The sequence below is a fragment of the Artemia franciscana genome, chromosome 11 (genome assembly GCF_032884065.1).
Source record: "Artemia franciscana chromosome 11, ASM3288406v1, whole genome shotgun sequence".
Taxonomy (NCBI): Eukaryota; Metazoa; Arthropoda; class Branchiopoda; order Anostraca; family Artemiidae; genus Artemia; species Artemia franciscana.
In genome coordinates, this window is record NC_088873.1 from 41,620,121 (window position 1) to 41,634,879 (window position 14,759).

Consider the following 14,759-nt stretch of genomic DNA (forward strand, 5'->3'; position numbering starts at 1 on the left):
TCAGTGATAATGCCTCCGGAATTGTTTTATGTTGTTAGTTTAGAGAAGGAATTCGAGTTAATTATAGCTATTAGATGGAGTCCACTTTTTTTTTACTACGCAAATTTCTTAGTGCGGGTAGCTCTAGCTTTGATTAATCTTGCATTATTTAGATTCAGCTTAAAAAATTGAACATGTTAGTCTAAATACTTTTTTTTTTCTTTGGCTATAGAATACAGCTGCTGTCTGCTAGCTTTACGTTAAAAGTTGTTTTGCTTATGTGTTAGCTAGCAGATTTAAAGCTAAAAACGTCATTAAGGAAACTAATCGCTCAAGAGTTATCCCATTGCTTGATCTCGAGTCACTGTATATTCTTATGTGTGTATGTTTTACTTTTTATCAGCTTCATGGTGATCTCCACCATCCCCCAAATGTTCCGCCATCTTTCATCTCTGATCAGAATAATTATGATCTTCGCAATACCAAAATCATATTCAAGTTCCTTTTACTCTTTGTGTAAGGTCAGATTTTGATTGCGAGTCATATTGTGTGGAATAAGTTGCCCGAATCAGCTCGAAGATGCCACTCATTCGGGTATGTTCAAAAATATTTATAAAATTCTTTGGCTTCTTAGAAGTTATTATATATATATATATATATATATATATATATATATATATATATATATATATATATATATATATATATATATATATATATATATATATATATATATATATATACTTATTATTTCATTGGAGTCTATTCAATCTACTGATCTACTTAATTGATTAATCTATTCAATCTATTAGTCATTTTAGTTTCATTTTCTATAGTTCTATTTTATTTATATTTTCGTTTTTTTCTCCATTTTGCTCTTCTCTCTGTGAGTTTGTGATTATTTTAATTTTTTCTTCTTCTCTGTGTAAGTGACTCGTTTAACTTCCCTTTTCTTTACAGGGCAAAGAGCCTTTGAGGAGTAGTAAAATATAATATTGTAATTTATGTAACTCATATGTTATTACATGTGTAATGCTTAAAAAAAAAGTAAATTTGCACCCCGTAACAAGCGCTTCTTTGTATACTTTTTTTTGGAGGGGCTAGTTATTAGCAGTTTAGTTGATATGTATTTTGTTTATAATAAACTAAACTTGAACATGTGAGCCAAGCATGTGCTGACAGCTGATTGATTATTTAGGTAGTCCACTAGACAGAATGATTCCTCCAGTTAAATTCAACTGGTCAATCAATTGCGATGCTGAGACTTCTGAATGTAGTGAAGTCAACCTGACTGATAGCTGAATTAAAACGAGTTTAAAAGGAAGGTTTCAAACTTAATCTGAGGATAGATATTTAAGCTAGAAATCAAACAAATCTTGCATGAGTACAAAAAAATAAATCAAGATTAAATAAAATAGAAAAAGGAGGCAAAGCTTGATATCATGGACAGAAACAACAAAAATAAAGCAAGGAAATTAGAAAAAGAAAATAAAGTAAAAAACATAAACGAAAAAGATAAGATTAAGAAAAATACAAAAAAAAAACAAGCCTTGGAATCTTGGACAGAAACTATAAAAATAAGAAAAATAAAGACAAAATAAAAAACAGAAAAGTTAAAGTAAAAAAAGAGAAGCAACCTTGATATCTTGAACAGAAACAAAGCCAACATTGACAATCCACCAGGTGTCTATTTGTACTCCAAGAGGCTTTACTGGCAGCAAACTCTTTCTGTTTACTGTAGACCACAGAAACATCCGTTTCGAAGCTTTGCACTGGTTTATCAAGTCAATATATTGATTTCTTCCAATTCCAAGTAAACGAAGACCTAAAAATAAACTAAAAACATGAGTTTGCTACAAAAAAAGATTTGTGAATCATTTACTGAATCATCTTGGGCAGAAAATAATATGGTAATATTTACTTCGTTGGTTTTAATTCTTTAAGCATTTTATTTTTATATATATATATATATATATATATATATATATATATATATATATATATTGAGCAATTATCCCTCCTCGACCATCTCATTAGCTTTCCTTTCCTTCCCTTATTTTAGCAATACCAAAGTAAATTAAATGGCCAGATCAAGTAAGCAATGGATATTCAAACCGGGGTAGTCACTCCTTTCAAATCATTTTTTAGTGCTAAAAGTGACACTGGTCGTAACCAAAGGTTCTGACTGTGGCCACTTCTACAACAATCACTTTAGTAGTGCTAAAAACAGAGCAAAGATATTGGATGTGGCCACTTCTTTCAAATCACTAAAAATAGTACTAAGGAAGGGGCTGGAAGCAAAAAACTGAAAATTTTGCCTTCTCCTGCGCTTCATCTATACACTACGTATATACAACAGGGCATAGTAATGTACAACAGGTTTCTCAAACTGTTTTGACTGAAGAATCCTTCTGATTTTTAAATTTTTTTCCTAACCACACTCATCTATTACAATAGTAGGCTAGATATTAATGCAATCAGTTGTACCTTCCAAGTTCACAAAACACCACATGGTTAGCTTTGACTAGTGGTCCATCGAAGAGTTGGAATACAACAATTACAGTACAGTAGGACAAAAGTTGAAAACGAGTGAAAGCTGATCCACAACATTATACGTTTCCTGATGTGATGAGGTCCTCATCATTGTAGTTAACATTGTTGAAAGAGTGGCACTCAAAATTCTTAAACCCAAAAGTCTGGTTAATATATCTTTTTTGCCAAAACTGAAACCAGCTGTTTCATAACAGTTGTTTCTAATAAAACAGCTCTTCTCTTATTATTAAGAAAAACAGAACAGAAGAAGATAACTTTTCTTTGTTACCAGTTTATGTTTATGCTATAATTTTTTTATTTCATGTTTCTGTTGAAACATTCCTGTCAGGTATTCATTTTATTTCTAACTTGAATAGATATGCATTAGAGTGTACAAATACAATACAGGAAATAACCTTCCAGTTTTTCTTAGCAAGTTCTAGTAAAGTTCTAGTAAGGCTGTTTGAGATGGCACTGTGAGCGCTATAAACAGCTGACCCTTGTCATCCCAGTTTTAGCTTTTTTGTGCAGTTTTTTTTTCAGGTTTCCTGTAGTGATGGTGTAAGTGACGAATATTTAGTGTTCCTGGCCTTGCTTAATGATATTTTCATACAAATTAAATACGAGAAGATCTCTTTATTTGAGCTTTATTCACCTTGATAGGTGGTGGCGCCATCTATATACAACATCCATACATTAATCTAGATGGCGCTCGCGCCGTTGAGGCTCTAAACCATCTGAAAAGTTTAGCCCTATATATGTGTGAGATCAAGATCAAACACCCTAAGAAAGACATATACTGCTGAATGCAGTTGCTCACAGATTAGTAATTAGTGTAATGACCAACCAAGCAGGTATCAGCAGTTTGATGAAAACGCTCATTAAAATTGGACCCTATCCATTTTCACCACTAGCGCCATCCACCTTCATCCGTTTAAACGAACTTAGACTGCTGAAGGCTCCGCCAGGACGCGTTAATCTGTACGGACAGAAAAGAAGAAGGCGGCACGGGAAAAGAGCTGGAACACCAGTTAAAACTAGACAAAGAGAGCACCCCAGTAAAGCGATTGAGACAATTGTCTCTGCCAAAACACCAAATTACCGACAACAAAAAGACAGGTTCTACATAGAAGTAAAAATTTCGAACCAGAAACCTCTGCCCTCCCTCTCAAGATATGACGCAGACCCACGCCCTGAAAGCTCTAGGCTACCCCTACCAACTCTGTCTCCCGTCGCACACAATGCAAAGAAGCGTTTTCCAACATTCCTGCTTTGTTACGCACGTTCTCTTTGCAATAAAATAGATGAGATCGATGTAGTATTACGGCAGATCAATGTTTCTGTCGCAGCTTCTGTCACAATGTTTCTGTCACAGAAACTTGGAACCTGACTGAAGTGACAGGAAAACTCGTCGGTTATGCCCTATATCTCAGAACAAGACAAGCTCTTGGTGACCAGAGACTAGGCGGTGGAGTAGCCCTTTACGTACGTGAAGATATCCCAATGAAGGAGCTACGTGAACTCGAAAGCACTGAACATAAGGCTGTGTGGGTTTGGTGCAAACCATCAGCCATGCCGCGTGCTTACTCATGCATCACTTTTGCTTCAATCTACTACCCTGAAAGTGCTAAAAACCGCCGTGATCTTGTCACATACCTCCAAAAGACTGTCCACCACCTTCGCTCTTTTTATGGAAACCCTGCTATTGTTCTGGCTGGGGACTTTAACCAAACCAAGAAAAGCTGGCTAGCATCATGCCTTTCCCTCAAGCAGGTTGTAAATGTCCCAACACATGAATCTAGCAGCATACTTGATTTAATCCTGACCAACTTTGAGGCATATTACCAAACCCCTGAATCCCTTGAGCCACTTGCCTGTTCTGATTAAATTTGTGCTCTGGTCAGCTGCCGCTTCAATACCCAAGCCTTAAATTAAGCGTGTCAAGTACCGTCCGCTTACTGATTCAGAAATTTGCACCTATGGTCGATGGATAGCTACTTACCCTTTTCTAGAAGTCTATGGAGACAAAAGCCTCGATGAAAATGCTAACTGTTCAACGAAGTTCTCCATGCCAAATACCTCGAGTTTTTTTCCTGTGATAAACCATGGATAACTCCCCAAATCGAGAAACTAATCCGAAAAAGTGCAAGCTTTTCCCAGAAGGAGATTTGCAAAATGTGAAAAAATTGCGAAATCACATTACCTCTCTCACGAGAAGTGCGAAGAAAGATTACGGGCGTGAGAAATTTTCGGACAGTCTTAGGCACACTGATCCCAGGAAATGGCACAGAGCAGTCAAACAAATCACTGGCAAGTCCATTCATAACAGCATAAAAATAAGCCACCCTAACGGAACTTACACAACTGCTGATGAGGTTAATCAATATTTCACCCGCATCTGGACGTCATTTCCTTCTCCCACACAAGCCCAGAAGTCTGAAATACTTGACTCCTGCGTAGATGAAGGTGAAGTTGTTTTCGATGAGATGACAACCTATAAGACCCTGATGAAGGTGAAAGTAAACTGTTCAGCTTATCCAGACGAACTTCCACCCAAACTGATTCGAGAATACGCCCCTTTCATTGCGAAACCATTCTCAGTGCTGATAAACCTTTGCTTTTGTATAAAGATCTTTCCAGCTATTTGGAAGAAAGCTTACGTTAGAATAATTCCGAAGGTTACCAAGCCTAAGAGCTGTGACGAACTTAGACCTATTTTGCAAACACCGTGCCTGGCAAAAGTGGCCGAGACCTTTATCATGAGGGTCTTACTTGATCAAATCAAGGGATCTATCGACCAGAGACAATACGGCAGACTGAAAGAATGTAATACCTAAGTGTACCTGGTGCGGATATACGATAGTCTCCTCAAGTGGATCAAAAAAGGTCACAGTTTTGTAGACCTTGGTGCCATAGATTTCCGAAAGGCATTTGATTTAATCAATCACATTGTAGCTGCCCTTAATCTCAAGCTAATGGGGGCTAAAAAAAAGACTCTTACGCTCGTGTTGGACTTTCTCAGTCAGAGGATGCATCGTGTGTTTGCTCTCTACGAAAGTGATAGTAATTCCGAATGGTCCTCATCCACCTGTGGAGCCCCTCAATGCACTAAGCTTGCAGCTATTGTATTCTTGTCTGTAATTAACTTCCTTCCAGCTGACTACGACAACCGCTTCAAGTTCGTGGATGACCTAACATTTATCCTGAAATATTTCGTACAAAATGGAGTTGTGACGCCACAATTAAGTTCAAATTTTTTCCGTGTTTTCACAAAAGAGTGCGCGGAGCTGAATCTTGAGATTAATGTAAAAAAGTCGAAGATAGTGCGCTTTAACCCGCTAAAAAGTGATGTTATGGAGCCATATGTTCCATTCCTTCTAACAAACAGTATCAAGATCCTTGGAGAAACTTTCTCCAATGACTTCAGCTTTGTCGCACATATTTAAAACGTTGTTAAAAGTGCAAACGCTACTCTACAGACTTTAAACGGTATGCGTAGGTTCAGTGCGAACACAGAGAGTATTAAGTATGCATACATAGCGTATGTCCACCCCATTCTGGAATATGCGTGCCCTGTTTGGGTGCCGAAAGCACTTAGAACAGTGTATATTTGTCAGGAGCTTGAATCGGTTCAGAAGCGAGCAGTATCGATCATCTTGGGCCGCCGTGACATCCCCTACGAAAAGGCTCTGGAAGTGCTAGGACTGCTGTCACTCCAAAACCGGTACGAAACTCTGATAATGAGTTTTGGAAAGTTCTTGCTTTCTAAATCTCAGCACCGCGACATTCTACCTGATCAACCTCTACCATCAAGAACGAGAAAGCAAGATAAATTAGCTCCCGTTAAAGCAAGAACAAACCGAAATAATAATTCTTTCGTCCCGGTTTTCGTCAAAATGTATAATAAGAGTTAATATTTATAGTTTGATTTATATTTACAAGTGTAGTTTGATTTTGTATATGTTGTAAAGAAACACAAATCAGCGATAGCTGTCAAGTTTTTGCTATTAAACCTGTCTACTACTACTACTAGAGTATTTTCTTCAAATGTATTTTTTAATTTTTTACTTACTCTGGGCCATGATTCCTCCAACGCTTTTAAGTGTTTTCAAGCTATTTTAAAATTTCCTTATATTTGTTTTCAGAATAACATTTTACTATAAAGACTAATTTAGATATTATTTACCATTCCTCAATCAGCTAAAAATGGCAATCTTTCTCACTTGCCAGTTTTCCTTAAATACATTTTTCTAATTTTTATTATGGGTCATGGTTTGTTTTGTACATGGTTTGTTGCAGCAACCATGACGAGAAGCTCCTTTCCAAAAGGGAGTATGAAGTTATATAGTTTCCAAATAAGAATGTTAATTTAAAATTCATAGCTCAATAAACATATAAAACCATTTAGGAAACATTACAAGTAAACAAAGCGATTAAAAAAAAAACACAATTACTTACAGTCTGCAGCAGTAAAATTTGGTAAGGAATCATAGCTTCGCTCTTGTGACAGTATTTCATCAACCATTTCAATATAATACTGGAAAGGGGTCACCTTCAGACCCTTTACAATCACGTCTGAGAGGTGATAAGGGTATACCATCAAATGCTGTCTACTGTAGTGTAGCATGTTTTCGTAATATTTTTTTTCTTCCTTAAAAACATGTTTTACAAGACTTCCTCTGAATCTCAGCTGATTTCGTAAACTGTAGGTCAAAACTGCAGATTCATATTCTTTTTTAGAATTGCCAAGCACCTTCAAAATAGACAATTATTGGTGATGTAAACACACTAAAAATATAGGATTATATATAAATATATATATATATATATATATATATATATATATATATATATATATATATATATATATATATAAACATAGAACCGTCCATACATCTTTAGCTAAAACATATTGAACACATCTAATCCCTGGAGGGGGTTAACATTTTCAAGGGGCCTAGGAATGAAAAAATGGAAAAGGCACAGGTTTAAGGGCAAAATTTCCCTGAGGAGTATCCTGTTCCCCTCCCACCCAAAAGAAAAAACGTTAAATACAGTCTGGATATGTTCCTGGGTAAGAGGATTAGCCTATGAGCCAAAAGAAAAACCATTATCTTATCTTTTCAATTTTCTTATCTAATTGAATAACTTGAAAAATAGTCCACTAGGCAAATATTCAGAGTTGAGTGCACTTTAATGGGATCCTCATAATTTCAAGAGCAAGTCTCCTTGACCCCTCTTATAATGAGAAAATCCCTGTTTACATGTATGAGTTAACTCTACAACCTTACAAGATTGGTACCAGTGGATATCAAGCATTTCTTTTTACTGATTTTTAATTAAAAGAGTCACTGCATCATCAATAATTATTTTATGTGGCTAATCTTGTAACTCATCATTTTCAAAAAAAAAAATACCAGGTAAATCTTGGTGGAGTTGACCCACTAGAGATAAACTTGCCTTAGAGTTCATTTCACATATCGATTTATTGTCAGGAAGAGCTATTTAAAGATAATTTTTTACACCACCTTGGCCTGCCTTAATATAAAGAAAAACGAACAAAATGGGGTTTTAAGGCCACACGAAAATATTGAAAAAAAACAAAGCAAATATTTTGAAAGGACAATCGCCTCTCTGCTTGAGCATGAACAAAAAAAATAGTTAAGAAAAATGCCAAAAAAGACAAAAACTGTTTTTTTTTCAGTATTTTCGTTTGGCTTTAAAAAATTTCCATTTTTTCTCTATATTAAGAGCTATTTGACAAATATTTCTGATGGTGGTACATCAGTATATCTATCAGGAGCGTAGCCAGAGAATAGGGAGGGGGGTTGAAGGGGTTGTTCCAGATACCTCCTTGGCAGATCCCCTTAGAAAGCAGCTGAAAATATAGTTATAGCTTATACAGAATATAAAATAACGAGTGGGGAAAAGTTGTATGTGTAACCATAATTAGAGTTAAGAGAGGGAAAATCACCCTTCCCCCAGACTAAGTAAAATATTGAGATAAATATTTAACTGAAGGAGACATTGGACATCTAGGCTGAAAATATATCTTCTGAAGCTTCAGTTACCCCCCCCCCAAAAAAAAAAAATTATATATTAGAAACATAGTTATTTAAATCACTATGGAACAATCCTTGTTCTACTTCATAGTTACCTCCCTTGGGCAGAATTGTTGTCTCTATCAACAGAAAAAAAACCTGAATTATGGCCTCTGCATTATTGCATCTTTGTTTGTTCAACACTTCCTTCATGTAGGATAACAGTCGAATTCTGCTATTATATCCTCTCCTGCATATAATGACTCAAGATACTTTTTAATTGTTATCGTTACACTGTTTTCTGGGTCCCTGGTAAGCAAATGAAGGAGGACAAATCCTGCTCAAATTTCCCCCATTTGCAAATTATCAGTCAAAGTAGATGAACTGGGCAAAAGTTTGCCCCTCAATCTCTTCAACATTGCAATGACAGTTTTTGCTGGATTCTAAATTATCTCTATGGTGTAGATTCTATTGAATTTGCTAGTATAAAATAACTAAAGAACAGTACATTTTTTTTTCTTTGACAAGAACGAAAAAAGATTAGCTCCTGTACTACCTCAACAAAGCTAATCATGGGACCAAAAATGTAGACTCACAAGCATGTATCCAGGATTTTTGTTTACCTTACTGTGTCATACATCCACATTCCTATGAACGGCAAGAAGGGATGTGCCCTGTAGCCTTTCTTGTCCTCTTAAATTAAATAAAGCGGAAGTGCTTCTTACTTATGCAGCACTACTTACAAGCAACGCTGTAAATACTGTCAAAAGAAGAGAAATATTTGGAGATAAGGTACAGCTACAATCTGCAGTGCAAAAGTGGGATAGTTTCGGGGGGAGGGGGTTACCAAAAACTTTTTAGCTAAATTTAAAGGGTTCGACATCTTTATACATTTCGCCAAAGTGGCAGCAAAACATTATTTTATGAGAACTGCATACTTCCAGGAACGCCGCCGTTATTTAGATGTCCATTTTCTAACCACCCATTCCTTAAATGTGAGAACCAAAATGATATGTATCCTGGCCAACCCCTTGATAAAACCCTTTATTACTCTCACGGCAAAGACTAAGTAACCCAATATGTTGATAGAATTTGAAACAATGATGCTTGGCAACCATAGAGAATGATTGATTGCAATGATTAAGTAAAAAGAAAAAAAACCAAACCATTTCACTTGTCAACACATTATTAAACGCCAAACAAGGGCGCATCCAGGATTCTTTGAGGGGGAGCTTCAAAAAAAACAAACTTAAAAACAGAAATTACAAATTTGTTCAAATGTATTTTTGTTACGTGTGAGGCTGTATCCGAGGGGGGATGTTAGGGGTGTGACGCGCCCCCTCCCCCACCCCGATGTCGGTCTGGCTAATAAGAACTTGAAAAATGAATATAAACCAATTTGTGATGCAAGTTTTTTGTATAGCCCCTCCCGAAGAAATCCTTTTGTAACCTCCTCCCATGTGAAAAAAAAATCATGGATGCGTTCCTTGTTACATGTTTACAAGTCAGACAAAAATTTTGGTGGGGGTTCGAAACTTAAAATATCTTAGTTGAACTACTTCTAACTTAGCGGCTGTGAAAAAAAAAATCATGGATGCATTCCTTGTTACATGTTTACAAGTCAGACAAAAATTTTGGTGGGGGTTCGAAACTTCTAACCCTACCCTGGACATGGCCTTTTCTGTTGGATTCAGTTCTTTTGCAACCCTCCTCCCCTTTAAATGACGTTTTGGGGCCATCGCAAAGTAAAAACTCTCGTGCAAGTGCGCAGCATCTTGAAATCTTAAAACACTGCAATGGGTAATGATTTATGGAGCAATAGATTTGCATTTGCTGCAATTGATGAAATAAAAGATTTGTGCTGCAGTTGCTGCAAGAAGGAGAGAGGGGGTCTTTTAGCCCCCCTTTCTGAGTTTCTTTACAATTTTCTCTGTAATTTCATAAGCTTCAAAGTTAATTCCTGTGTTTTGCCCTCCTATCGTCTTGAAATAAGCTCCTGTGTGAGGGCGCTGGCCTCTGCTATGCTCATTTTTTTCTGTTCTTTTACAGAGGAATTGAGAAACTTCGTAAACTACTTGCTGGAATTATGAACCTGCTAATAACTCACAGGAGCTCATTTCAAGAAAAACAGGAAGGCAAAACACAGGAATTAACTTTAAAGCATATGAAACTATGGAGGAAATCGTAAGAAACTCAGAAAGGGGGCCAAAAGACCCCCTCTCCTCTTGTTGCAGCCGCTGCAGCACAAATCTTTTATTTTGACAATTGCAGCAAATGCAAATCTATTGCTGCATAAATCATTACCTTGCTGAAAATGCTTTTGTAATCCCCCTTGAAAAAATCCTTTTGTAACCCCCCAAAAAATCAATTTCCAGTCCCCCTCCCAAAATAAATCCTTTTATACTCCCCCCAAGAAAATTCTATATGCAGCCATGCAATAATCTTTGGGGGGCCAAAAAAAAAACATTTGTTAAATTGAAAAAATCCAATCACCCATTCATAAGTTAAAAATACCTGATTTTTTCTAATTTTTCCAAATTAACTGTCCCCCACTCCCCCCAGATGGTTTCCAGATGTTTCAGGGAAACAACTATTTCTAATTAATCTGGTCTGGTCCCTGATATGCCTGCCAAATTTCATTGTCCTGGCTTATCTGGAATTGCCAAAACTAGTAAAACTAGGAGAGACAGACCAACAGAATTTGCAATTGCTTTATGTCACTTGGTTAATACCAAGTGCCATAAAAACAGATTATTCAAGTGAAAACCAAGAAGTAATGTTAACCTTAAAATAAACAAGAATTATCCTATTTGTAAAGCAAATTTTAGAATTCTCATTTTCAATATATTTGTGAAAAATCTATAATGACAGAAATATCATCAAAGACTGCTAACACATCCATAAGTTGTTCATAAGTCTTCTTTGCATTTGTTGAATTGAGAGGTCCCATCTAAGACAGTGTCAAATCACAAAATTTAGAGGGAGTTTAAAATGCATTTTGAAAATATAAGGGGGGGGGGAATTTGTCATTCTTTTTCAAAGTAACACAAATAAAGGCATTTTAAATGAAAATATAAAAAAAAATCTAGAGGGAGGTGTTGGGTGGTTCCCTTGTCCCACCTGTAATTGATGCCACTGGTCTCAGATTTCTGTTTTGCCTCTCTTCAGGTTTCTAAAAATCATTATTGAGCCTTCTTGAACAAATGGACTCTCTCTATGCCATTATGGTTTTAAAAATAGATGTTATTGACACACATATAACATAGACACTACCAAAGCCATACCCAGGGGGTTGGCTACAATTTGGAGTGAGAAATCCCTTAAGTTCAATGTTCTCATCTCTATTTACCCTTGGTCAAAGGCCTTTAAAGATAAGACATTTCAAAACATGGGTTTGTTCAAATGCCTACATTCTAGTCTGAACTGTACCATAAAGGTAATAATTGTTTTTTAATGTTGGTGATCTAATTATGAAATATAGTGGCTTAGAAAACAGTGAAAAGTTGACTTTTTCTAAGGTAAGCAAGGATTTACACTTATAATAGTAATATAGGATCAAATTTGACCAAAATATAAGCTGTAATGTGCAAAAAAGCTGCATTATATAGAGGAGGGAGGGGTATAGTTAGTGACCTCAGAATACTTTCCCAGGATGTACTTTTTTCTGTAGACCTAGCCCTAAAAATTTCAATTCCCTAACCCAACAACTTTCCAAGACAGCAAGAAGTCAATTAACTAGAATTTTACCTTATATTTTTCTAGGATAAGGGGTCATTTCCCAAAACAAAACACTGCATTGATGGACACATCATGAGTTTGTACTCATAAGAAGCAATATTTTTGGAAGTGTAACACTGCTAGAATATTTCCAAGTTGTAGTTTTCATAATTTTGCAAATTAAGCATTCTATTTTCATCATATTTTGTTTTTGTCATAAGCATTAACCAAATTCCCTTATCAAGTGTGTTTTACATAATAGACAAGTACCCAAGAAACTGAACCCTTGATAACCTTTGAAATCTTTGTTACAAAAGAGAAACCTTGCAAAACAGACCTTTTGCTTAAACAAAGTACAAGAAACCTGTTTTCAAGCTTAAAACTTTCCACAATCCCTATTAATGAGGTTTGAAAGATCTGCAAATACATTTCCTGAATTCAGAAAAAAACTACTGATATGGCTTATAATTCAACTTATATAACAAGAACTGGATTTTTCAGAACTAAAAACAGAGAAGCCTGGTAATACCCTCCCAGAGTATGGTTTTAGCCCTGGATTCAATACTGAAAGTTTCATTTTCTTAACCTATCCCCTTTTCAAGATAACAAAAGGTAGCTAAACTAGAATTTTCTGTATTTTGTAGTGCCTCAAGATTATCAGCAAAGAAAAATGTGGTTAGCAAATAAAAGTATGGACAGTTGGCCTAAATGGCACAATGGTAGAGGAAGAACATATTTTTAGGGCTACATATGGAACCATCAGGGGGTGAGGTGCATTGCAAGAAAATCAACCATGATATTAGAAAATAGCTTAAAACATGGAATCAAATAGTAGGCTAGCCTAGGCTATTACTTTTCTTTGTTTAGCATGTTTCCCTAAGAAGGGGCCAATCACTAACTATTTGCTAAATAATCTTATTTATAGCCTGCTTAAAAATTTCACATGGCCTAGGCCTATTGTTAATTAAAAGTGGCTTGAATTGTTAAAAGTCTTGGAGGCAAGCATTAAATGCTGGCCTATGGCAGTGATAGGTATGCAAATCTATCAAAATTTGAAAACATGATCTATTTAATAGCCTTTGATTAAAGAATAGGCTATCCCAAGGAAATTCTTGTCCAAGAAGCCATTAGCCTACAGGCATGATGGATGAATAATTAAACACCTGTTTAGCATGTTGAGGCAGATTTTCCCAATGACATTTACACCTAATAAGATTATCTATTTCGCTACTAGACATTGTTTCTCTTATATCACCGCCGAAACTAGCATTCTATTCCATCTGACTCATATTTTTAATTGCATGTTCTAGTATTTTAAATGGACCACTGGAGCGATCAATGTTGCCGGACACAAAAAATTCGGCCATAATTCTAACCAAGTATATGTAGAATCTTAGCACGCGTTACAGCTAAACTGGTTAGACAGAAAATTTTCAAAAGATTTAGTTGAACTTAAAAGCCCGCTAAAGACATTTTGGATCTCCTATATTCTAAAACTATACATGAAGCCATTTTGATTGACAATCTAGATAATCAGCTTGAGAATCTAATCCTAAAATTGGGGGTCATTTTCGCAAGGAAGAAAGTTGGACTCATATCGGTTTCAAATTAGCATTAAGTTGCCTACGCTAAGCGACTTACGCTAAGGAGCTTGAGTAAATAGGTTCCAAATTGAAATCTTGCCTATCACACTTTCACTTATATAAGCTCCGTAACGTAAGCTTATTTACATTATTTAACTTTTGAAAATGAAGATGTGAAGATGAAGAAACGATTCGTATGTTAGTCATTATTTAAATATAAAAATATGAAAGGTACTGAGGAAACAAATGTAAATAAATAAAAAATTTGTCCCTTAGATTGTACGAAAAAGGTTTTTCCTTAACAAAGCTTATTATCCAATTGTCAGTTATCCATAGCCAATTGAAATCATTTTTCCTCTAAGTTGGTTACGATAAGATAGATAAGATAAGATTTATTTACAAAAAGCCTGCAGGCCATAGCAAAACACATACAACTTAAAACAAACACCTAATTACAAACAACAAACAACAAACTTGCAAACAACTTAAAAAAGCAAACAAACTTGCAAACACTTTATGAATTCATAAACACCCGTAAATAAACTCTTACCAAGCTTACTCCTCAAACATGATTCCCTATGCTTAATCCCTAAACAAAGAAACTTACACAACTGTTTAATAGCAAATCCATTCCTCTCAGCCATTCGCTCCTTTAACCAGCATTCACTCCCTAACACTCGTCCAAAACATCCCTTCCGCAACTCAGACAGCTCTTCACACTCGGATACAAAATGAACTAAAGTTTCATTGCCCCCGCCACACATAGGGCAAAAGTAGGGGCCTGCTTCCTGCCTAAACTTTCCCAAACATTTCCTTCTGATACCTAAATCTAAACTATCTCCTCTTAGCAACAGCAAATTCTTCAAGTCCTCCCTACTCAGACTTCCCTTTTTCCCTAGACTTCCCT

The 14,759-nt window shown here is 35.8% G+C and overlaps 1 protein-coding gene across 1 annotated transcript in view; it reads right to left on the minus strand.

Annotated features, from left to right (window-relative positions):
• LOC136033237 (protein FAM91A1-like) overlaps positions 1–13,603 on the minus strand; it is a 187,186-nt gene extending 173,583 nt beyond the window's left edge. Inside the window, exons 1-3 of the mRNA XM_065713951.1 lie at positions 13,433–13,603; positions 6,970–7,264; positions 1,617–1,804 (exon numbers count right to left, since the gene is read on the minus strand). Of these exons, the coding sequence (XP_065570023.1) occupies positions 1,617–1,804; positions 6,970–7,264; positions 13,433–13,507 (558 nt within the window). The 5' untranslated portion in view covers positions 13,508–13,603. The remainder of the gene's footprint in view (positions 1–1,616; positions 1,805–6,969; positions 7,265–13,432) is intronic.
• Between the last annotated feature and the right edge of the window lie 1,156 nt (positions 13,604–14,759).